The 25,410-nt window shown below is 36.1% G+C and overlaps 1 protein-coding gene across 1 annotated transcript in view; it reads right to left on the reverse strand.

The window, feature by feature from the left end:
• Positions 1–25,410, reverse strand: part of CSMD3 (CUB and Sushi multiple domains 3) — a 386,198-nt gene that overhangs the window by 273,966 nt on the left and 86,822 nt on the right. The window contains exon 4 of the mRNA XM_009905784.2: positions 5,135–5,329. Within this exon, the coding sequence (XP_009904086.2) occupies positions 5,135–5,329 (195 nt within the window). The remainder of the gene's footprint in view (positions 1–5,134; positions 5,330–25,410) is intronic.

The following is a 25,410-nucleotide window of genomic DNA, read 5'->3' on the forward strand; positions in this document are numbered from 1 at the left end:
TGCAAAAATTCAAAGTAACAAAAGGTAATGTAACTTTCTTCATTAAAGAACTCATTCAAGTTATTATTTTTCAGAGCTTCTGGGCTCTGTTTGAAAGTACACAGCATTCTACTTGAAAACACACAAGATTTATATTATACTACTATTTCAATAAAATGGCAGACCTTTTTCCTCATTTCTCCCCTTTCCCCCAGAATCTTAATTAACTTTTCTAATTTTATGAGAACATCATTTGCATTTGTAGACCATTTACACTTTTTAATGCACCAACCATAAGACTGTTAGCTTTCTAAGTCACTGACCTGCAATGTCCGAAAAAGGATGTGTGGAACAGTCTCTGAGATATTCCTCATATGTTAGTGTCAATTCATCTTCAATACTGTTTATTTTCCTTCTAAAGTTAAATAATCCAATATATTTTTAATCCAGTCTCTTCACAGCTATACTGAGGCTTTTCCCACAGATAAGCAGTAACACTATATAAGCACCAGCTTCAGACAAAAAACTGCTTGTTCCCCATGAGATGTGGTGGGTTGAAGCTACAGATGTAATTTATCCCTGGTTTTAAGTTAGTGCACTTTATTTTCCTCTGTATATTGTCAGTTCCTCAGGTTAATGCACTGTATGGCATCAAGCACAGAACTTTATCTCTTGTTTTTTTCTCTTCATAGCCTGCAAAGACCAGCTTACAGCAAAGACACAAAGGCGGAATCAGTTTATTTACCACGTATAGTACTAGGTTCTATTTGCCACACTGTCATAAAATCATTTACCTGCCTTCAACCAAATATATGTGTCTCTGAAATGTTTATATTGTTACATGAATATTTTTGGTAGTTATGTGCAGTTTAATTCTTTTTTTTTTCCACAATTCTGTTCTATTTAAGGTTGTATATAAACAGGTATACTCCTTCAAGAAAGTGTACTGGAGTGTTTACAATACTTTCAGGCATATTTTTGTTTCATTTGAAGATGCTCTATTTTTTTCTGACCTAAAACTTACCTTATGCAGTTGAAATATACTCATGTATCTACAAAGTCACCAAATTATACCAGTGACTTGCAATTAATTTTCCTCTTCAGTGGGTTCTGCACACAGGAAATATCAAAACACTTCAGTAGTGAGATAAGTATTCTAATATGAATATTTGATGTCTGTTAAAATATGAGCTTATAAAAATTATTTGGAGTAAATCCACTGAAGAAGTATATGTCTGCACAAGTAGGTATGGATTAGAATAGAATAGAATAGACCAGACTAGGTTGGAAGAGACCTTAAAGATCATCATGTCCAACCTATAATCCAACACCACCTAATCAACTAAACCATGGCACCAAGCACACTATCAAGTCTTCTCCTAAACACCTCCAATGATGGTGACTCCACCACCTCCCTGGGCAGCCCATTCCAATGGGCAACCACTTTCTCTATGAAGAATTTCTTCCTAACATCCAGTCTAAACTCCCTCTGGTGCAGCTTGAGACTGTGTGCTCTTGTTCTGGTTGCCCGGGAGAAGAGACCAACCCCCGCCTGTCTACAACCTCCCTTCAGGTAGTTGTAGACAGCAATAAGGTCTCCCCTGAGCCTCCTCTTCTCCAGGCTAAAATACATACATTGCAGGGGAATTACAGAATTCCCAGAGTTTAATTTTGTAACAACCTCTTTAATCTTTTAACTTGACATGACAATACATGGAAAAATAACTCAATATCCTTCCATATGAATAACTGAAAAAGCAGAAATAGCAAAAAAAAAAAAGAAAAAAAAAATAAAAGCACCTACTGCACCTACTGTCAGTGAGTTGTGCACTTGTCTGATCAAAAATGCATGTTAATTCAAACCAGTGGAAAAAACAAAGACTCTTGTTAAAAGTATTAATGGAAGTTTCATAGTGGGAAATATTTTGTAAACATGTACGAGCAACAACAAAAAATATCTTAATAGAACTTCCAGGAATACAAATAAAACTGTGTTCTGAAAATAAACATAAAAAAGCTTTAGAATGAAGATTCCTTGATTTCATGCTAGAGTAGGACAAACTTTTAAAAATAAATTTTAAAAGATCAGAATATTTCCTTGATTATGATTTTGTCTTTTTCATTCTAACTTCCATAAAATGGCAATATTATACATAAATGCAACTTTACTTATTATCCTCAGTAAACTATTCCTTTCTTGATGCATTATAGAGAGACGGCAAGCTGCAACATTATCTTAGGAACAGGTGATATGATAAAGCTGCTGTCATGTTTCACTGTTGAAAACAACCTTATCAAAATTAATTTGTCAGGGAAGAAGACTGTATTTTAAAACCAGTCATGGGTTGTGCACAGTATAATTGACCAAAACACAATAAATTCTATTTAGTTTTCTTTTAATTAAGGTGGGTTTTCACTTCTAGTAAATCTAATAATAATCACAGTATTTAACGAATGTCAGAACATGCAAATGACAGGTGGAAAAAAAACTGTGCATTTGAACTATGTTCAGTGAGAAAGAGGATATGAAATAAAGCTAATGCTAGGTATGTGCAAAGCTTTGGCAAAACAATAGAATAGGTTGGAAAAGACCTTTGAGAACACCAAGTCCAACCTATCACCCAGCACTATCTAATCAACTAAACCATGGCACCAAGCACCCCATCCAGTCTCTTTCTAAACACCTCCAGTGATCCTATAAAGAGTAATACATAAAAAGGAAATACTTGAGAAATAACTCTTTTATTCATTAATAAAATGTGTACCAAAATTGCATACCTTAAAAGAGTACAAACATCAGTGTTGCACACCAAATTGCATCACACACATTCAATAGGATCTCATGTATGGATTCTTGTGGCAATATGGAGCACTGTTGATTCTAATTAAATTCTCATCATTGAAATAACAACATGTAAGAATGACATTGTTAGATTATCAATGTCACAAGTACAATCACCTCCTGATTTCTTGGTTCAGAGTGAAGGCAATATAAATGGCATGCACTAAAGTAAAATTACACCTTGAATTCTGCTGTTCTGGATTACAGGAGGCAGATGATCTAAAGACTTGACTTCACTGACATTCAAAGATTCACAGATTCTTAGAATGGTTTGGGTTGGAAGAGACATTAAAGATCATGCAGTTCTAACCTCCCTGCCATGGGCAGGGACACCTTCCACTAGACCATGTTGCTCAACGCCTTATTCAATCTGGCCTTGAACACCTCCATGCAGTGGGGAGGGGACATCCACAACCTTCCTGGGCAACTTGTTCCAGTGTCTCACCACCTTTACTGTAAAGAATTTATTTCTAATATCCAGTCTCAATCTACCTTCTCAAGCTTCAATCTATTCCCTCTCATCCTAACACTAAAAGTCTTTGTAAAAGGTCCCTTCCTGGCATGTAAGTATGTTTTAAGTTCAGACCTTTGTTCAATTTATTTCCTATGTAAAAAAAAAAAAAACAACTAACCAAAGAACAAAACCAAACCAAATCAAGAACACAAAAACCAACCAACAGCAAACAAAAAACCCCCAAACAACTACACACACAAAAAGGAAAGATAATTCCCACACACATATTCTCAAAAGTACAGACAACTTCACTTAACTGTCTCAGGATTCTCTGTTTTAGACCATTGATTTGGAAGAACAAGATATATCAGAGGAACTCTTTAAAGCAGATCAAGAATTTCAACAATGTTCAAGTCCACTAGCTTTCTACCTTATCGCAAATGTAAGTTTTGTGCAAGTTAAAATATTCTCATCAGATTCCTGATATGATCATCACCACAAACAGAATTTGAATTTATGCCTTGATTGTGTATCTTCTTCATATGGGCTAGCATTAATCTGTGAAGCATGGGGGAACATTCAGGAGTTATATATAATTTTACTAGAAAATAGTATTAAGAGGATGACAGCATGTTAGGGGTTGAAAGAGACCTCCGAAGATCAGAGTCCAACCCCCGGCCAGAGCAGGACCATAGAATCTAGCACAGGTCACACAGGAACACATCCAGATGGGTCTTGAAAGTCTCCAGAAAAGCAGACTCCACAGCCTCTCTCAGGAGCCTGTTCCAGTGCTCTGTGACCCTCACAGTGAGGAAGTTCCTCCTCTCGTTGAGGTGGAACCTCCTGTGCTGTAGTTTATCTCCATTACCCCTTGTCCTATCACAGGGTGCAGTAACAATAACTTCATATTTCCTTCAGCATCACAGAAAAACAAGCCAAGCACAGCAGACAAGAGAATGGTCTTTTCAATGGCAAACATTTCCTGCATATAAGTAATTTTTTGTGGTACTGGACAACCATGTTTTAACTCAACTATTTTTTTTTTTCTATTTAATCAGACATTTATCAGAATAGTAAGTTAAGTTGGATTTATTTTTGTTTGTAGTCCCTCTGAGAATGAATATTTCTTTTAGACAAATATAAATGCTACATTCTGTAAAGTTAACCTGTGAATCCAGAAAAGAATCTTAACCTTGCCTGGCATAAGGTGTTTCATGAAAATACTAACTTTATTGTATTTGGTTCTGTATAGTAGTGATGTTTTCTCCATTTTATCAGGTTAGCTCCTTTTATTGCTCTGCAAATATTATTTCTCCATAATAATCTCAGAAAATAAGATTTCCCCATAAAACAGAATTCTCTAAGTGATGCTATATTTCTAACACGAGCAAGAGAAAAAGATTTGATCTATATTTGTTACAATACAGGTTATATAATATATAGAAATATCTGAGAATGAGTGGAAGTCCCTCTAACTCAATTGTTTTGGTAGTTTCAGACTTCTATCTGCTCAATATCCAAGTTAATACTTGACAAAATATCAGTCCTTAGAAAATATTAATGGGTCTCAAATTTACAGTCTCATAGTTTAAACATGTTGAACAGAGATATTTATATCCTACATATTATTGGCTTTCTAGATTTTTGTTTCATTGAATATATTTCAAAATAAATGAGATATGAAAGTGTAACAGGATGTGAACTTAAAAATTGGTAGATGCATATACTGAGATTAAAATATCCATAAAAGCTTTTTTTTTTCCCCTTTACCACAATCTAAAACTTAATAATTGAAACACATTTCATACTAACAAATATAATGCATATATTTGAGAACATCACTGTAATGTTTCTCTTACCTCTGCAGATAGGAACAGGGAAGTCCCACGATGCTGTATTCACAGAGTTGGCTATGCAAGTAAGCTGAGGGTGGCCATCCAAAATATATCCAGTTACACAGCTGTATCGGATTTTGTCACCAACATCAAATCTTGTGCCATACAAGATACCCTTTGGTGGAACTCCTGGATTGCCACAGGAACTACTCTGTAATTCTGGAGAAGACATATTTTTATTACTTATACTGTTTTTATAAATCAGTACTGGGTTTTGCTGAAGACAAATGCTGCAGTTGACTCCTGCATATTTCTTCAAAGGGATTTCTCTTAAGTCCTTCACAGGTTTCAAGGCCATTAAAATTATTATTTATCATCACAGCATGTCAAAATAGAGGGAAGAATATATCCTGTAGACTTAGGTTATCTGATAAATCATAGTATATTAATATAAAAATTCTACCTTTACACAGTGTTTTTATTTTCAGCTTTACCAAGAAAATGAAATCTTTCAGAGGCCTGTATTTCTTAAGGCTTATATAAAGGTCATGCAAAGATTCCCTGTCCTTTGAAATGAAGAATATAAAGCTTAGTGATGCCTTTAACAGTCACTGCCTAAAAGCACTTGCTTTACTCTTACTGCTGTCTCATCAAGAACTGCCCACATAAGGCAACATATTCTTATGAAATTATATTACATCTTAAAGCACTAATTAAAAATCAACCTCCTTCTAAAATAAAACTCAATTTCCAGTTGAATACCATATGACTCATCTGAAAACATTACTTGACATTATTTTTTAAATATTATTAAGTTAGCTAGCACGTTACTATTTGTATCCCTTCAAGTAATTCTGTTGCTAATTTTAGATAAAAAAGTAGAAAATAATTTGTGCTGTATAAAATGTATTAGTTTCTTCTGTGAGTATTCTCATTTTGAACATACACAAGTGCACTGTTCTTACAGGGTGAGGAGGGAGTGTATGCCACCAAATAACTGCGTTAGCCTCCTTTGATAGGTGGCATCTATTTTCAAATGGAAAGTGACATTCTAATACCAACTCTCTGCCATTTAAAGCTGCAGATTGTTACCTTGAGATTGTCATTTGTCAGGGTACACAGGGATTGGCAAACTAGATTGTAATTTTTGTTAAGCTCTTCACAGATTCTTGACTATGGTGACATTCAGATATTCAGTGAAGATATGAAGCACACAAAAGTGTTTCCTTTTCAATTTGCCACATTGTAATTTGATTGAATTTCTATTTGTTCACAGACTCTGAAAATAAGCATAACCACAGTTTTTTCTACACCATCCTGGTTTTACATTTTTATTGTGTATTGTCACTCATGCCGTTTTCAGAGGAAGCTATGGCAACAGTTTTAGTCTCTTTTCAAGTAAGATCTTTCATTGTCTGAAATATAATTGTTAGTTATCTCATAAATTATGTGTATTTTATGCTTCCATAAAAACAAAATGTTATTTTTTTAAATCAGTGTTCCATTGGAAAGACAGGTACACATGAACTTCTTAATAAAGAGGAAAAAAAAAAGAGAGGATAAATAATAAAATATAAAGATCAAATCATCCTTCAATACTTGTCATTAATTTCTATTTCAATTAATTGTTATTAATGTCAACGGAAACTCTGTTCAAAGACTCTGGGTAGAATATGCCTCAGAGAGTTCTGCTTAGCAGGAATGGACACGCTCCTTTAAAGAGTTTAATTAGTAGAAATTCATCCACTTATAAATACTAATTAAGAAGCTATTCCAATTAAATCGCACTACACAAAATTTCTTTCTGACAATACTTTCAAAAACAAGGCTGTCAGAAGTTCAACCTCTCTCTTTCTCAGCAGTCACTCAAGGAGAAACAAGTAATAACCAGCTATGTAAATTTCAAATTTTCTTTCATTTATAGAATCAAGAATAGCACCTCTCTTCACTAAATTTCAGATGCATTTAATTTATTACAGCTTTTCCAAAAATTGGGAAAAAAATATTTGTAAATATTCCAGTAATAAAATGCATTTGTCGTCTCATTGCATTGCATTCACTTCAGTGAAGAATAATTACATTTTGTCTACTAAAAATTAATGTTCTTCACAGAGTAAATCTGATAAGAGAAATTTAGAAACTTGAAGTACCCCTTTTTTAAAGCCTTGTTCCATCTTTTTATCACAGTTGTTCACAGCCATTACAAATCATTATGATCCCATTATTTTCCAAACTAAAGCAAGAAACTCTGTCAATACCAGCCCCAGACTACTTGGTCACTCATATGTGCTATTCCAAACAGGAATCCCTTTGCCATATAAAGCCCAGTATCATCCAGGGACTATGCCATTCTAGGGCCACCCCAGTTGTCCTTTGGGACAGAACTTGGCATAACTGGAAATACCAGACCACTGCTGTATGCATTTCAAGGGTCTCAAAGATTAGGAAAGATAGTACATTTGCAACACTATGCAGTAACTCGAGATAGTGTCCAAAATTTACCTATATCAAATAGAATAGAATAGAATAGAATAGAATTAACCAGGTTGGAAGAGACCTTCGAGATCATCGTGTCCAACCTATCATCCGACACCACCTAATCAACTAAACCATACAACCAAGCATCCTGTCAAGCCTCGCCCTGAACACCCCCAGCGTCGGCGACCCCACCACCTCCTCAGGCAGCCCATTCCAATAGGCAATCACTCTCTCTGTGTAAAACTTCCTCCTAACCTCCAGCCTAAACCTCCCCTGACGCAGCCTGAGACGGTTTCTTTTGGTTACACATACTTTTGGTTACACATAGTTTTGGTTACACATAGTTTTGGTTACACATAGTTTTCCAAAGGTTTCATAAATTGAAAAAGTAACTTAGATACAGAGTTTAAACCTCATACTATTTTGTTTTCTTTCTCAAAATGTCTGTTATGCTTGCTTTCTTTTCTATTCTGCATGCATTCACGTTGCTTTGAATATATGAACAAGTGTGGTCTAGATTTAGATCTAAAAGGGGCTAGAAGAATCAACTGATCAGCATAGAAATAACCTCATGCATATTGGAATATACATATACTTGCCTGTCCCACTTGAATTTACATAGTGAAAGAAATCACAGGAAAAATTTGGAGTAGGCAGTATCAGTGCAGTGAAGGAAAAATTTTAAAACTTAATGTCTAACTGGCAATTTAACTACAGAAACATACATAATAGAGAAAGCAAAGAGAGAGACACTATAAATAAATGCATTGTATGATTTAGCATGAGAAAGACAGATTTATTAAAATAGAGATTAAATGAAAAAGATCCCCTTCCCCCAAATCCAGGTCTCTTCTTTGTAGTAATGGGTTCCAACAAATATCTTACCTCAAGATACAAGTGCCACTATTCTGAAATTCACAGTTGTTAAGAGCTATAATAGAAATATCAGTTTTGCTAACAGACATAGTGAAGTTTTCCCCTTGCTTTCTGCATTTTATGTGGGACAGTTAGGAGAGAATGTCATATTCTGGTATCTAACTATAAACAGGTGCACAAAAGGAAGTGTGAGATAGATTTTTAGTTAGTTCTTTTTCCTGAAGGAAAAGAAAAGGTGAAACATGCATTTTCTTCTCACGTTCTTAGTAATTCTTTCTTGATAGACAGATATCCTTGTAACAGTAACCTCACTCAGGGTCTCTACTGTTTATTAAAGATAATACAGCTAATTACATTGCATAGTTTCTTACCTATTTTGTAATGAATCATGTAGTTTTGCTTTTTTCTTCCTTTTGAAATTATTTTCATGCCAAAAAATGACAGAGGAACTTGATTATTTGAAGCAAAGCCACTGATTAGTATAAGGATGTCTTTTAAAATTGTGTCATGAGGGAACTTTAAATAGAGATTTTTATACTCAGTTTGGGTTTGGTTCCTAATACATTGAAATAGTCACTGCATTTTCTGTCCTTGTTACTAACACAAGAATGTTTCTATTTATAGAATTGAAGCAATATGTTATTTTAACAGGAACAAAATTGGTTTAGCATCAGTTAGAACAACATTAATACAATTCTTCTATAAATAATAGAGCAACAGCAACAAGTACAGCAAAAAAAAAAGCCCTTCAGGATATGTGAAGGGAACAAATGATAATTGTAATCTCAGGATACAAACAGATACCCATGGCAAATCAGCCATGCCTTATGTCTGACTTTTTAGCCAAGGTTTCCCCACCACAAGCCTTCTTCACAAATTGTGTCTTAACTTTCAAGGCTGAGAACTTGTTTTAAAAGCTTGTTTTAAGATGAGAATTTAAAGTATAATATATGGATATGCAATGTGTTGTGGAACATGATCGGATAGTGCCATAAAAGGGCACAAAGAAAACTAGTTTTCTCCTCATGAAAGCTGGTGAGGGACTTTTTAGGGTGTTGGGTAGTGATAGGAGTAGGGGGAATGGATCTAAGCTAGAAAAGGGTAGATATAGATTAGACATTATGAAGTTCTTCACCAATGAGGGTGGTGAGACACTGAAACAAGTTGCCCAGGGAGGTGGTGGAAGCCCCATCCCTGACTGTCTTTAAGGCCAGGCCGGATGTGGCTCTGGGCAACCTGATCTAGTGGAAAGTGTCCCTGCCCATGAGAGGGGGATTGGAACTAGATGATCCTTTGGGTCATGTCCAACCCTGACAGTTCTGTGATTCTATCAAAAGGACTTCGACACATGAGAACTGGGCACTAGGTGGCACCTGAAACATTCAGAGTTGCTATATGACCTGGCAGCCTTACAAACATTTCCTTCCATATATATCAGTGGTAACATGAAATTCCAGTTTTTAAAATATATTTTACATAAGTCTGGCATGTTAGGATATATATTTATATGTACAATTACTTTTAGGAGAGCTGTAGTTCCCTGTTTGAAGTACAAATGCGTGATACAATTGAATTACTGCATTGTCTGCCTGCTTCTTTTTCTCAAAGGATATGCTGTCTCTCACAGTGAAATTCCAGTCTAGTTTTCACCATTCTTGCTGGCATGAGTGAGTCCTTAACCTTTACTTTTACAAAATTAGAGCTATTATGCCTTTACTTATTGTCTAAATGTTTCTGGTTTAGCCATGTTGATAAAAGAATGATGTGCTTTAATTCTTGAATTTAATTTCTACTTGGAAATGTTATAGAACTCTCCTTAGAAAATCGAATTCTCTCAAAAATCCAGATCACAGTTGCTCTTCAAGCAATACATTTGCCTGCTATGATTAATGTCCTTACTGTACTTGATGGAAAAAGGTCAAAATCAGCCTCCTGGATGTCATGAGGACATTACTAAACTCTTCAGAAGTCTTTTCATTTTTATATCTCATAATGGATCTCAACTGGCAGGTTGAGAATGCTGCTCAATAAGTAGGATATGTGGTGGTCAGGCAGTGCTTTTGTTTAGTCAAGAATAGATTGCTGCAACTACTTTTCTGAATGTTCTTATACCTTTTCAACTGAACATCTTTAGAAAACACAAACTCTTTATCCTTTTATGTGTCTCAAGGTCTCAGCACAACAGGTAAAAGTTAAAACCCTTAATCCAAACTTCCTTTCAAAGAATTGTCGTGAATGCTTCATGATGCACCAGCATATCTTTGAGTCTATGTATCAATATAATACAGCTTATTCAGTTAGTGATGTTTTATTATATTGCATAAAAGTCATTACTAGATATTCATACTGTGAAGAGTGCAAATTTGTGGTATTGTATAATTAAATGTAAAGTAAAAATACTACATTCTGAAATTTATCATATCTTAAGGTACGTGTCCCTATTTCATATCAAGGTGGAAGCTTAATCTCATTACACCAAACTGTACTTGCTGATATCCTGCTTTCAGAATATACATTAAATACTAAGCAAGAGAAAGTTTATAAATAAAATTATACCACCAACATTAATAAAACTTGTATTTTGTTCAGTTTCTCACCATTATGATATTACTCACAAATATATTTAAAAAGAAAAAAAAGGCAAACAGATCTTGCATAATGAAGTTCTATTCTCAATCATTTTTCTAACCACAATCATGCTTTTAAGGTCCAAAGCAGATGGCTACCTAGTAAAGTTCTTTTTATTAGAAAAGATCTCTGGTAAATTTTCATCTCAGTTATAATATGAATTAGTTTCATTAAAATTGTTCAGACACAAGAACATTTAAAAATACTGGGTCAAGGATATATGCATGATTCTGCTTTTAATGGTACTTAATCCTGATAATTTCAGGGTGCTGAAGTGTATTATGGGCTAATAACTCTACTGCACAAGGTGAAATCATATAGCATCACTGATCTTGTCCAAATTACTTACATGATGATTCATTAAGTAGAAAAGCCAGTGTGATCAAATTAATGGATAATAATGTCAATAAATAAACATCTGTAACAGGCCATTCATCAAGAGCAAACACAAAAACTTCAAGTGAATTACTTTCCATAAAATATTCTTTTAGAAGCTGGTGCTGACTAATGCACCCACAATACTGTAATGCATCCACAATACTGTAATTCACCCATAATATTGTACCTTCCAAAACATTCAGCCCTCCACATTGGAGGAAAAGCCACATTCTATTCCAACCACAACAGCACAGTCTGTTTTTTTCCCCATCTACTCCAATTTTCCATGTCCTTCACTTCAGAAGAAGGTATCTCTAATAGCTATTTTATTTCAGCATTATGCTATTGTTTTCCTTTTGCAAAAAAAAAAAAAAAAAAAAAGAAAAAATTAACATTACTGTTTGGTATTCAGAATTCTATTATCACCTTCATTGCATGGGCTTGGGCATTTGTGAAAGAACATGTCTCAAGCCTCAAAATTTGTATGCTTTGCCTTATGCTGAAGGCAAGCTCCCTGGAAAATTTGGAAAACCGTTTTCATAGCTCTCAAGCATGGGAGAATTGAAGTAGCATATTTTTCCATGAAACATATGATATCCCTATGCAAGGATGATTTAAATTGTCTGGAAAAAAAAAAAAAAGGAAGAGATTTTGAGTTGAATATGGATCAACATTATACTATAAGCTTGGCATAGGGGGAATTTCTTTATATAAGCTGTCTTTTGAGGGGCTTGGTAAAAAGTGCTTAATAAGTATATTTTTCTTTCTAATAGTAAAAAACAAAACAAAACAAACAAAAAAACCCCACCCACAACTAATGCAGTATACTATTTCCTCTGGACTGTGGACAATAAGAAGAGTTTAAGAAGGACATTGAAACACTTGAACGTGTCCAGAGAAGGGCAACAAGGCTGGTGAGAGGCCTTGAGCACAAGCCCTATGAGGAGAGGCTGAGGGATGTGGGATTGTTTAGCCTGGAGAAGAGAAGGATCAGGGGTGACCTCATTGCCCTCTACAACTACCTGAAAGGTGGTTGTAGACAGTAAGGGGCTGGTCTCTTCTTCCAGGCAACCAGTGCTAGAACAAGGGGACACAGTCTCAAGCTGTGCCAGGGAAGGTTTAGACTCGAGGTGAGGAGGAAGTTCTTCACTGAGCGAGTCATTCGTCATTGGAATGGGCTTCCCAGGGAGGTGGTGGAGTCGCCGTCCCTGGAGGTGTTCAAGGGGAGATTGGACGTGGCACTTGGTGCCATGGTCTAGTCGTGAGGTCGGTTGGGACAGGTTGGACTTGATGATCCTTGGGGTCTCTTCCAACCTTAGTTATACTGTGATAATGAGTATCTTTCCCCCACACCCCCCAGGATTTTAAAATCAGAAAGGGTTATTTCTAATTTCTAGTCTGTGTCCTGCAAGAGCAGAATTCACAGCTTCCTTTGCTAGTCCTGCACCAAAATAATTGGGTTTGAGACAAACAGTAAAAGGCACTTTATCTTACTTTGTGGATAGTGATGGAAAGCATCTGCAAAGTAATTCATGTGACACAGACACATTAACTGCCTTCCTTCAAAGTCTTCTATTTTAATCAGTGCAAACTTGAACTCAACTAGTCAGCCTTCCCTCAAATCATGTTAGCTGCCAGAGTAATAGCTACTTTACTCCCATCCCTTCAGGTTATCTGCTGTGGGTTATCCCTCTCCTGACTGAGCTGCTACTTGAATCAGTAGAAATGATCATAATCTGTAGGGAGAGAAACGTTTGCCATTAAAAAGAACTCAAGATTTTAATTTACTTCTCATTAAACATCTGTGTCGATCACTGTTTCCTTAGCTATCTTTACTCGGCAGGTTGATCCTGAAACAGGTATGCCAGTCATGTCTCTGAACAAACTGGTATTTCTGTATGGAGAAAGTACTTGAACAACACCCCTCTGGCTTATACTTTTAAATATTTTCAATATTCTCTGCTTCTATTGAGAAAAAGAAAAATGTTGTAGGAAAAAGCAAATTTAATAGTTTGCTACAGCCCTGCACAAATCACTGTGACAGAGCTTATGAAGTGTTTGTTGTGGTGCTAACTCACTGAACGATCATACATCTTACAGAGATCTATGCAAAACTTCTTTAAAGAGTGACAGATTGATATGTTAGAAGAGCTAAACAGTGTCAAAGAAATATATGCTATACAAGTAGGCTGTTAGCACAGTGTGAAATGGTAAGGAATACTTAGAAATGTATCCTCAAGTCTATATCTGACATGTTCAATCCTGTGATATAGAATATTACTTTACTATCTAAGGAGAAAAAAAAGAAGTTATAAATGCCAACTGACATACAAACCCCCTATATTCAGCATTAGTTTTCTGGTTTTGGTGGAAAGGCTTTAATGAACTGATGAATATTTCAGTTTGATATCCTCTCCATTTTCTCCTGCAAAATAAAGGTGAACAAGAAAAACAAGGAGAAAGATGTTTTTCACTTTGTTTCTCAACAAGTTTACAAAGATGTGTTGGCATTCAAGGGAAAAGTCTGTTTTCATTAGGCATGTTTGTGACTGTTGCCACACCATTAAATTTAATGTTGACCCAATTATCAGATGCTCACTGAATTTATATATTGGCTAAATGTAAGTAGAAGACTGTAAGGGTTAAAAAAAGATGGAGTAGGGGGCAAGTAGATCTACAGAAGTCCAGACTTCTTAGTTTGTGTCTCAGCACACTGAATGCACAACTTAGTATTCAGCTGTGAAGATTCTGGCACTGAGCCTTCTGGATATTAATGATGGCTCAACACGTAGTCATACATGAGCATCTGGAAATCCTGAAAATCTTTTCTTCTCCATCAATTATACCTACTCAAATATTTACTAACAGACATATGACACTAGCTAGCTAGGACTACAGAGTTAATGTGAGGACTGTAGTGTTTACCTTATTTGAAGGAAAATCAAGCAAGTCTTCATGATGACATTTTTCCCCCTCTAAATATTTGTTACATTTTAAAAAATGAAAGTTGTGTGAGCTTAGTTCTATTAGAACAGTAGGTTTATACAAGCTCAAACTTTTTAGTATATTTTTATGTCTCTGTTTCTGCAGTAGTCTTTTCAATTTCATCAAAAGCCATTGCTAATTCCAGGATTACAGTCCCCTGGCTCATGGCTGCAACTCAAATTCCAAGTATTAACAATGTCCAGAAATTACAGCAATTGCTTAGAACTGCAACTATTTTCAGTTTGTGCATTTCAAGATCATGAAATGACACTGCAATGTTGTTTTTCACCTCAGAATGGGCCTGAAGGGCAAGGGATTAGAAATGAGTTCAAGGAAACCTCAAATATGTAGAAAAAATCAAGTTCAAGAAATCAAACTTTGATCATTTCAGTTCCTAGTAAAATCCTTTCCTGAGTAACACTCACTCCTGACTGATGATGGATCCATTCTATAAATCTTAGACCTTGCTAATACTGAATATGTTTGAATGCCCTGGTGATAATTACATCATCTTCATTTGGCAGCACAACTTAAAATTCCTTAATTCATGAGATCCTGATTGCTTCCCATTTAAGACAGAATGCTTTCACTCACATATCTCCCTGTCTTTAACAACTGGAATATGCTTGAACAATATTTGGAGTATTTAACAGATATGTTTCACAATACAAGCTTTCCTTTTGAACATTAACCAGCTGGATTTTTTTTCCCCAGTAAGGTATTCTCTGTAGAAAGAACAATAAAAATTTTATTTTATAAAGCAAATCTATGCATCAATATGTTCCTATCAGCTCTTTCTCATGTTATTATTCTTGGTTACTGGTTAGGCCACACCTTGACTACTTTGTCCAGTTCTGGGCCCCTCAATTTAAGAACATTGAGACTCTTGAACATGTCCAGAGAAGGGCAACGAGGCTGGTGAGAGGCCTTGAGCACAAGCCCTACGAGGAAAGGCTGAGGGAGATGGGATTGTTTAGCCTGGAGAAGAGGAGGCTCAGGGGAGACCTTTTTGCTCTCTACAACTACCTGAAGGGACGTTGTAGACAGGAGAGGTTTGGTTTCTTCTCCCAGGCCATCAGCACCAGAACAAGAGGACACAGTTTCAAACTGTGCAGGGGAAGTTTAGGCTTGAGGTGAGGAGAAAGTTCTTCACAGAAAGAGTTGTTGGCCATTGGAGTGTGCTGCCCAGGGAGGTGGTGGAGTCACCATCCCTGGAGATGTTCAAAAAGGGATTGGACATGGCACTTGAAGCCATGGTTTAGTAAGTCATGAGGTGTTGGGTGACAGGTTGGACTTGATGATCTTTTAGGTCTTTTCCAACCTTATTGATTGCATGATTCTATGAAAATCACAGGTGACTTTACATTATTTTAAATATCTGAGCCAATAGTTTCCAAGATCATAGTATCAGTCAGGGTTGAAGGGACCACAAGAATCATCTAGTTCCTACCCCCCTGCCATGGGCAGGGACACCCCACACTAGATCAGGCTGGCCAGAGCCTCGTCCAGCCTGGTCTTGAACACCTCCAGGGACGGCGCCCCAGCCATCTCCCTGGACAACCCATTCCAGGGCTTCACCACTCTCATGGTGAAGAACTTCCTCCTTACGTCCAGCCTGAATCTCGCCACCTCCAGCTTCATTTGGTTCCAAGATATACAGCCAAGGAGAGAGACACAATTACTGGCATGTCTGGAGTGCTCACAGAGTGGATTTTTTTCTTTTTTATAGAAGACCTTTGATATCCCAATTTCTCAAGGAGGGTGCTGCTTATTTAATGACTGGTTACGATCTCCAATGCTATTTGTACAATAAGTAGATGACAATCATTACCCACCTCCCTTTGAAACAGAGGCAGATATTTTCGCATCAAATGTTTTATAGGCGGTAACTAAAATTACTGAATGAAAAGTAACATTTGTATTCAGTTACAAATTTTACATGAGGTATGAATTTCATATTTTTCAAGAATAGAAAAATAGGCTTATGAAAGAAGAAATATTTTTTGTGTTACATGAAGCACAAAGAAGTTGTAATTGGCAAGAGGGAAAACATATTTCTCTGAAAAAAAAGAAGACAAAAGAAGCTTATTATTCTACTTCTCATTTTTACAAAAGCTGGAAGATGACTGGTAAAGGCAAGAATTAATTTCTCCAGCTGCAACCTCATTTACTCCCAAAGTATTACCTCATGGTATAGCTCTTGCTCTGAGTAATGACTGCTCTGGAAAATTGTATCCATCACATAGCAGCAGCAGAATTCCTGGCACTAAAGGAGGGACAGGTTCCCTCAGGTAAGTTCCAGTGTCTGGTCTAACTCAGCCTGGGGAAGCAGTGAGAAGCTTTTATCATAAAGTACAGAAATTTCACTCTAATTTTTTGGGGAAAAAAAATAAAAATAAAATTGCAGTCCTTGTCAGGTAACAGCAGGAGATGACATAAGTCTTTTTATAACCACATTCTCTGAGAGGTTAAAGTATTTCTCTCTGAGAGGTTAAAGCATTTCCCTATATCCTAAGTGGGACAGATTTTCAGTATGACAGCCGTAGTAGACAAGGTAATAAAAGGCACAAACATTACCATGCCAAATTTTCAAGATCATCTCTGCAAATGTATAAAGTGTATCAAACATTTCAAAGCTTTCAGATAGGACAAAAAATTTCTCAAGGGAAAAATAAAATAAATTTTAAAAAGTGGAAAAGGGGAAAAAAAAATCAGTTCAAACCTAAAGCTAACATTCTAAACAAGGGAAGCATCATCATTAAATACATCTAAATAATGATAAGGAATGCACTGGGTAATATTCTGAAGGAAAGATGCTCCTCAAGTTTACCATTAAAAAAATAGAATAGAATAGAATTAACCAGGTTGGAAAAGACCTTTGAGATCATCGAGTCCAACCTATCACCCAGCACCATCAACTGATCAACTAAACCATGGCACCAACCACCCCATCCAGTCTCTTCCTAAACACCTCTAGTAATAGTGACTCCACCACCTCCCTGGGCAGCACATTCCAATGACCAATCAGTCTTTCTATAAGAACTTCTTCCTAACATCCAGCCTAAACCTCCCCTGGTGCAGCTTGACACTGTGTGCTCTTGTTCTGGTGCTGGCTGCCCGGGAGAAGAGACCAACCCCCTCCTGGCTACAACCTCCCTTCAGGTCATTGTAGACAGCTATAAGGTCTCCTCTGAGCCTCCTCTTCTCCAGGCTAAGCAACCCTCAGCTCCCAGGCAGCTCCCTCAGCCTCTCCTCACAGGGCACATTCCAGCAACTCAACATCTTTCCTAAACTGAGAGGCCCAGAACTGGACACAGTACTCAAGGTGTGGCCTAACCAGTGCTGAGTACAGGGGCAGAATGACCTCCCTGCTCCTGCTGGCCACACTGTTCCTGATACAGGCAGCATCTAAATATAGATACTGCAAATAACCTGAACAACTGTATTTAAAAAATAAATAAAAAATCACCTGCAAATCAGTTCTTATGAAATATTTGTGATGGAATAAGTAATGATGTAATCATGGCACACAATGACAAGCACATTCAGTTCATCATTTAAATATATCATGTGTATGAAATGTATTCAAGGAAGAGACTCCATTGATAAATTAACTTCATCAATATATGCTTCACGCACTAACGTAATATTATCTCAAATATTTTCATTTGATAAAATATTTCTTATCTACAACTTGGCTTATTTCTTAAAGTGATTGCTCTTTTGATTAAAATCAAACTATTCTAAGGTGATTTTCATTTGAAGAATGTTTATCTGGTAAAAATAATTGGCGTTCAGTTTGTTAAAGGTGCTTTGGTATTTGTATTGATAATTGCATCTTCCTGGGGTTTAGCCTCATTCTGCATTTTGGCATTCAGTAATACTGCCTTCAAAAATATTTCTTTCAGTCAAAATCTATTGCTTTTTCATTCTGGAAATGTCAGTTAATTGTTTGAAAACGCTTTATATTACATGGCCCAGTAGTTATACACTGCTTTGAATTAAGCAATTATTTGTCATGAAGCTGATACAAACCCCATTTATTTCCAGACTTATTTCCAAAATATTTTATCTTGTGCTAACATTCTGAAATAATTGATAAAACACAGTATGTAAAATGAAGTGTACTATCAGGGCATTGCATCTTGGGTCAGGAAATTAATATCTTTCATTTCAAAATAGGTCAGGAGAGTGAATCACTCATACTCTAATTGGTCAGGATATTGGATTTAACATTAGTATTGGCATGAAGCTATCATGACATTTTTAATGGTTTCTTTGGAATCTGATTTTTTTTTTTCCCCCTAATAAAAGACTGTCATTGTTAGATTGTGACAATAGTTTAGTAATCCCATAATTCAGTGCTATCTCTAAGGAAAAATTACTGAGAAGAATTATGTCAAATGTCTTCTCACAACAGTCTGTGAGACTAGATTTTTGCATATAAATTAAGGCTTACAAAGGCTTGATGTTAGCTCTTTCACCATCATCAGCTCACTTTTTTCACTGCAACTTGCTATCCATCCTGATGCCACAGAAACAAATGCTTCTACAGGCAACAGCAAGAGATCGTGAGGGCACGGCATATTCTTCCCCATGTAGAGACTATTTCTACTATTACATGTAAATATTTCCATGGTCTAAGCATGCTTAATAGGATGCAAAACAGGCTCACATGATATTAATTAGGGCTAGTCTTTGTCTTTAATTAAAAGTTATTTCTATTATGCAGAAAGGTTCTAAATCACTTCAAGAGGCAGGAAAGGGGCAGTCAGGGTCTGCTGCCTCTAAATGGAGGTGTTAAAAGGAATAGCAATGTCCTCTTCCTAGCAAGAAGCAACGGTAAGATGGTTTGTCAGTATTTTCTGATGTTGTCATTATGCAAAGTAATTTAGTGATGGGAGATGTAACACTACAGTGTCCTAATGTGGAAATCATATCTTTCTTTAACTTTATTGTCTGCTGTGCCAGAGGTTTGTAATATTGGTGAGGATGCAAATCTTTACATATTTTATGAAACAATTTGCAGTGTGCTGCATAATATTTGTATTATTCATAATGTTAAACAGTTAAGAGCTCATCAATGCTGCAGTAAATTTGAAATTATATAGATCAATTGATTTCAAATTGGGGCAACTGTTCCTGGGCATAGGTTAAATTATTATCAACTGCATCTCAGACTTGTGCGATATTTTACATTTATATCCATTGAAAACTAAGTCAGATTTTGCCTGATATATTTTATAGATTAAAAGGACATAGTAGTTTAATATAATATTCAGTTATTTTTCCGCAGTTTGCATCTAATTTGACCTCATCCCATTCATTTGCCTCTTTCTGTTTTCACTTTGCTTCTTTTTATATGTCTGCCAGAACAGTCATCTCTTGAATGAGCTGAGAAATCAGAGTCTAAGGTTAGAAGTGACATGTCATGAGAATCCTAGAACTTGGGTTTTTTAAACCTCAGATCAACAGAGTCAGATGTATTTTAAGATGCCATCTGGTAGCTTTATACAAAACAACACAAATTTTGAAATTTAAAGTATTATTGATTAAACATTGGTAATTATCTCAAAGCATTATTCATTCAGTAGTTGCAGTGATTTGTATGAAATGAAGATTAAGAAACACTCAACTGATTTGTGACACATCAGTAATTGTTTGCTCTTTTATGTTTAATGGATATCATGTGAAACTTAACAGACAAAGCAAAGCTTTCTAATGACCTAGAAATATATTAATGAACTTAAACTATGAATCAGAAAGCCCTTTCAAACATACTAAACTGCCATATGCTTCATGATTTAAACCTCTCTATGCTCTTTTTCTCTTTGCTCCCTTTTCCCAGGATAAGGATGAACCTTTCCTAACTCCTTGAGAATTGATCCTGAATCATGAAACTAATTCTTAAAAGCCCTTCATCCTTAACTAAATGATACTTTATCTCCTCTGCAAGACTGTGCCTTGAAACAATTGTTTTTCCAATGTTTCCAAACCATCATGAAAGTGATTTTTTTCCCCTTTTCCATTCTTGTTTTGAAATTGTTAACTAGATGTCTTCAGAATGATTTTGAAGATAAACCCAGTGATGAGTTAGGAGTTGAAAAGCTGCTAAATTCTGTGTTGCCATATCTAATTTTTAAATGCACATTTCCCAAGGTAAAATCTAAAAATCTACATTCCTTGTCTCAGCTTCATGTATTATACAAAGGAAAAGCTAAGTGACAAGGAAAGATGCCATAGATAAGGATAATGGGCAAGGCAATGTGTAGAACTAGCTAGCAAAACTTTGTACAGGGTGTGGCTTTTCAATCTATGTCCCTTAGGAAGTTGAGGTTATACATGATAGTAAAGAAATAAGTCACCATTGCTAAATTCCTTATGTCCTAGTATTTTTCCCAACCCATTATGGCCCCATCCATATATGCAAACCCCCACATCCTGCCTTGGAATTGTGTCAAGGCATTAATTTATACCAACAAAAATATGCCAGGTGATAAATATTCTGACAATTAAATGGTAGAGGTGATTGCCTACTAGAGTCTACACCCATTCTGTAGACCTATTTGATTTACTAGTATACACAAAGCTGAACTGATTCAGTCACTGGTGCATAAATGCCTTTCCATTTGCTCAAATCAGGATCTTTGTTAATTAAAAATCCTGGAACTATTCTCACAAAACTGAGGTGCAGTTACAAAAGGAAAATGTGATGCGGATAGAGAAAAGACTTTCTCTGAGAGAGGACTCTGCAGGAGACTCTGGGAATCACTGCTAATAGCATAAGCAGAAGGCAGGCCCCTATTGCAAACATTTGGAATGGATTTCCAGAATAATTGATTTTTATTTTTTTTTAAATTACTCCATATGGAAGGAAGAGACACATATGTTTTATGTGTACTGACAACATTTGGATAGAACATAAAATCTGTGTGGCACTGAGAATGTTGGAAGGGATGATGAAAGACAGTAGGGTAGGACTTTGCCTTCATAATGTAAATGGCTAACAGAGAGCAGATAAATTGCACTCTTAAAGAATTCATTTTCCCCCTATGATTAAAAAAGGAATCTTACAGTGTCTATGTCACATAATAGATACATGCACTGTGGATGCCTATAGTTAGCTGACACGAGTCCCAGATGCTTTATCATATAGATATGCTTATGCTATTAGAGATTTATTGGTTTCAGTAGTATCCAATCAGGCTATTTAAATTTCAACATCACTATAACATTTTCTGACTTGGTATTTGTGGGGTTTTAAAATGTGAATTAAAATATGCGACTGCTTTGCAACTCTTTATTCAACAGCTAACCAACTTCCAGTCACTTTCCTGACTTTTAATTTGCTAAATTATATTAACATTAATATTGATGTCCTCTATTAAGAAACAAACAAACAAAAAACCCAGCAGCATTACAAAAATAATTGTACTAATGAAAACTATAAAACTGAAGTGTCTTTAATTTCATATCCCGTCACATGTAAGTTCAGAACTTCAAAAGCCTCAGAGTAGCCAGAATGCTTTCAGAACCAGCTTCCTTCAGACTAAGAAATAAAAATACCAGGGCTGCTAATCAACAAGTTTTCACATGACCAGTTCCACAAACAGCAACTGATTTAAAATTAACAGAGCTGTTGGGTTTTTGTGGTTTTGTTTTTTTTCTCTCCAAGTATCATACTACACAGCCTTTGAAGTCTCAGAAAGCGTAAGAGTGAGAAGAAACACAAAAGAATGCAATAGATTTGGAAAAACCACGATGAAATATAGGCTGACACACAGTACATACCATTTGCTGGAGAAGTTTGAACTATTTATAATGATTACTATCTCCACTGATCACTCAAATTGAGCCCTAGTTTAAACCTTCAGAAAATCTCAGATGAAATCTCTGCTGATAACTTTTATTTCTTCCACTGAGGAAATGTTGGTTCCCTTTTACTTCCCAGTCTCATGACCTGAGATACAGAAATGACAAAAAAGGCACCTGAGGAACATTACTAGTCCCAAAGAACCTGTTAGACATGTGAGCAGATACAATACTTTTATCCTAGTCAGAGGTGAACATGCCATAACAGCTCCTCTTAAAGCTGTTTCCCAGGTCATGATTAATAAAGCTGATAGCAGTGCTGCCAGAGATAGACACAGCACAACAGCTGAAAAAATACTCCAGCTCCACAGAAGTAGGTCATATGTATCAGTCACAATCATTTTGCAAGATCAAGTGCTTAAACATTGCCTTTGTGCAAAAGCAAACAAAAAATCACAAACAAAATACAGCATTAGGTAGCAAAAAACCACTTTCCAGGACAGGAGAGTCTGAGGGAGCTGGGCCTCTTCAGCTTGGAGGAGACTAAGGGGTTACTACATAAATGTTTATAAATATGTAAAGAGTGAGTGCTGAGAGGATGGAGTCAGGCTCTTCTCAGAGATGCCCAATGACAGGACAAGGAGCAATGAGTGGAAGTTGAGGCATAGGAAGTTACATGGTAACAGGAGGAAATTTTTTTTCCCTGAGAAGGTGATGGAACACTGGAACAGGCTGCCCAGGGCGGTTGTGGAGTCTCCCTCTCTGGAGATATTCAAAACCTGCCGGGATGTATTCCTGAGTGACCTGGTATAGGTGATCCTGCTCTGGTTGGGGGGTTGGTCTGGATGATCTTTTGAGGTCCCTTCCAGGCCCTAACTTTCTGTGATTCTGACAGCATATAAACCAAGTTCCCCTACAGTAAAACAGAAGTAATTAGCTCATCTTTAAACACCAATATTCTAAACAACTGTGATTAAAGTTAAACCATAGTCAATTCTGTAATAATAATCACAGAATCACACAGAATCACAGACTCACCAAGGTTGGAAGAGATCTGAATGATCATCCTTAATATCATTTACCTAAGAGAATATAAGAAAGTAGGTCTTGCCCATGTTAGTTTGTCCTTTATTTCCATGAGTAAAACTTCTGATTCACACATTCTTTTTTTCTGCATATAATGCAGGACTTAATTGTTCAAACATGAAATCGAGGAAACTGCTCTAGATACACACAGAGATTAGAAGTCTTCCTCTTTAAATGATTCCATCTATGAGAATACTAGATAGGATTTTCTATTTAATCTGCGTTAAATTGAAAGTGGCTGTACCGTATCCTATATAATTATACAGTCTCAGTCTTCATCAGATATGCCTGTCAGAACTTGATTTTATTACTTTGCCATGCATCAAAATTCATCCTGACCTCTGTAAGATTTGACAAAGAGGTGAATGCTGGACATCTAGAAATAAGAATATGCTTAATGAATTTATAAACACTACAAGATATGCAGAAACATGACATGAGTAGGGACTTCAGAGGCCAAAATAAAGACACTTCCTTTTAATAAAGTTGGAATGGAACTTTCCGTTTCAGTGCACAAGCACTGAATTTTTGACCTAAACATGAAAAAGAAATTATTTCTTCACTATGGAAAAATAGTAAAGTAACAAAATAATTAAAATACAATAATAAAACTGGTACTGAGAGCATTCGTGAAAAGGTACTAAATGCAATAGATATGACCTAGATATTTTTTTAGTCTCCTTTCCTGTAACAAGCTGATTTACATACCAAAAGTTGTTGTCTTTTTATGTAATTTATTACTATTAACATGCATTTAACTTACTATATTATTGATGTTATTTCTGTGCAGCAGAAGTTATAAACAGTGCAAGTGTCAGGATCATTAAGCTATAATTATGTCTTCAATTCACCCATAAAATTCACATTAAAGTAATTGTGAGCTGTACAAACCAACCAAGGGCAAGAAGTTACTTTAAGACTTGCAGGCCTCTGAAGCACTGGGAAGCTGCCAACTTGCATTAGGGGTATTTTCTTGCTTTTGGTATTCTGTGATAAGACTCATAATTTGAGGTGTAAAAGAAAAGATTTTTTACCATGATGTTGATTGCTGAATATTCTGATGTACTTTTCTGTTCAAACAAAAGGTACCATTTGGTCATCCTAACTTGTGTCAGTGACTCCAAATCACAGGGTAGATTTTTCTCCTGCCTTCAGCTGCACTTTGTAGGCAGCCATGCTAGAACCTACAGGCAGAACTGATGGTTCCAGATAAAACATAAAACCCCTGCAATTCAGAAGCAGGACAAACAGAAAATAGACTGCATGCAGCATATGTTTATTTACTTTTCATTACATCTTCTTTTGTTTCACAGAATCAACCAGGTTGAAAGACACTTCCAAGATAATCAAGTCCAACCATAACTAATCAACTAGGCCATGACATCAAGTGCCTCATCTAGGCTTTTCTTAAACACTTCCAGGGACATCGACCCTACCACCTCCCTGGGCAACCCATTCCAATGGGCAATCTCTCTTTCTGTGAAGAACTTCTTTCTAAGATCAAGCCTAAACTTCCCCCTCCACAGCTTGAGACTGTGTCCTCCTGTTTTTCTGCTAAAATATCACTTCCACAGCTTGCTTTAAGTTTATTGTACTAATGCTGTTCTGTCACCATAACTGATGAATATAAGTAGAATTCCTTCCTACTCACCTTTAAAAAGAGCTTATTCCAGCCAAGTATATTCTAAATGAACCACTAAGACTGAAAAGGAGATTGCTGTGCACACAGGCTATATTTACATTTCTACCTTGCTACTATATTAGAAAGCTTTATATGATGCATCTCAATTACCACCTCAAGTTCTTCACACAATCTCAACCACACTGTGCTAGTGGAAATGATAGGAAGGACATATCAGCTGAAAGCCTGCTTTTCATTGAAACAGAGGTTAGGGCAAAAGTAATATGAACAAGAGGTTGTCATAAACCTTGCACATCAATAGTGTTCTCCTCACTTTAGTTAAAGAAGTTAAATGGGGCAGATTTTATAGACTACTCATAGCTCATTATTCAACCCCTTTTAGAAATCCATTTCTATCAGAATTTGTCAGCTTGAG

Source organism: Dryobates pubescens, chromosome 14, assembly GCF_014839835.1.
Source record: "Dryobates pubescens isolate bDryPub1 chromosome 14, bDryPub1.pri, whole genome shotgun sequence".
NCBI lineage: Eukaryota > Metazoa > Chordata > Aves > Piciformes > Picidae > Dryobates > Dryobates pubescens.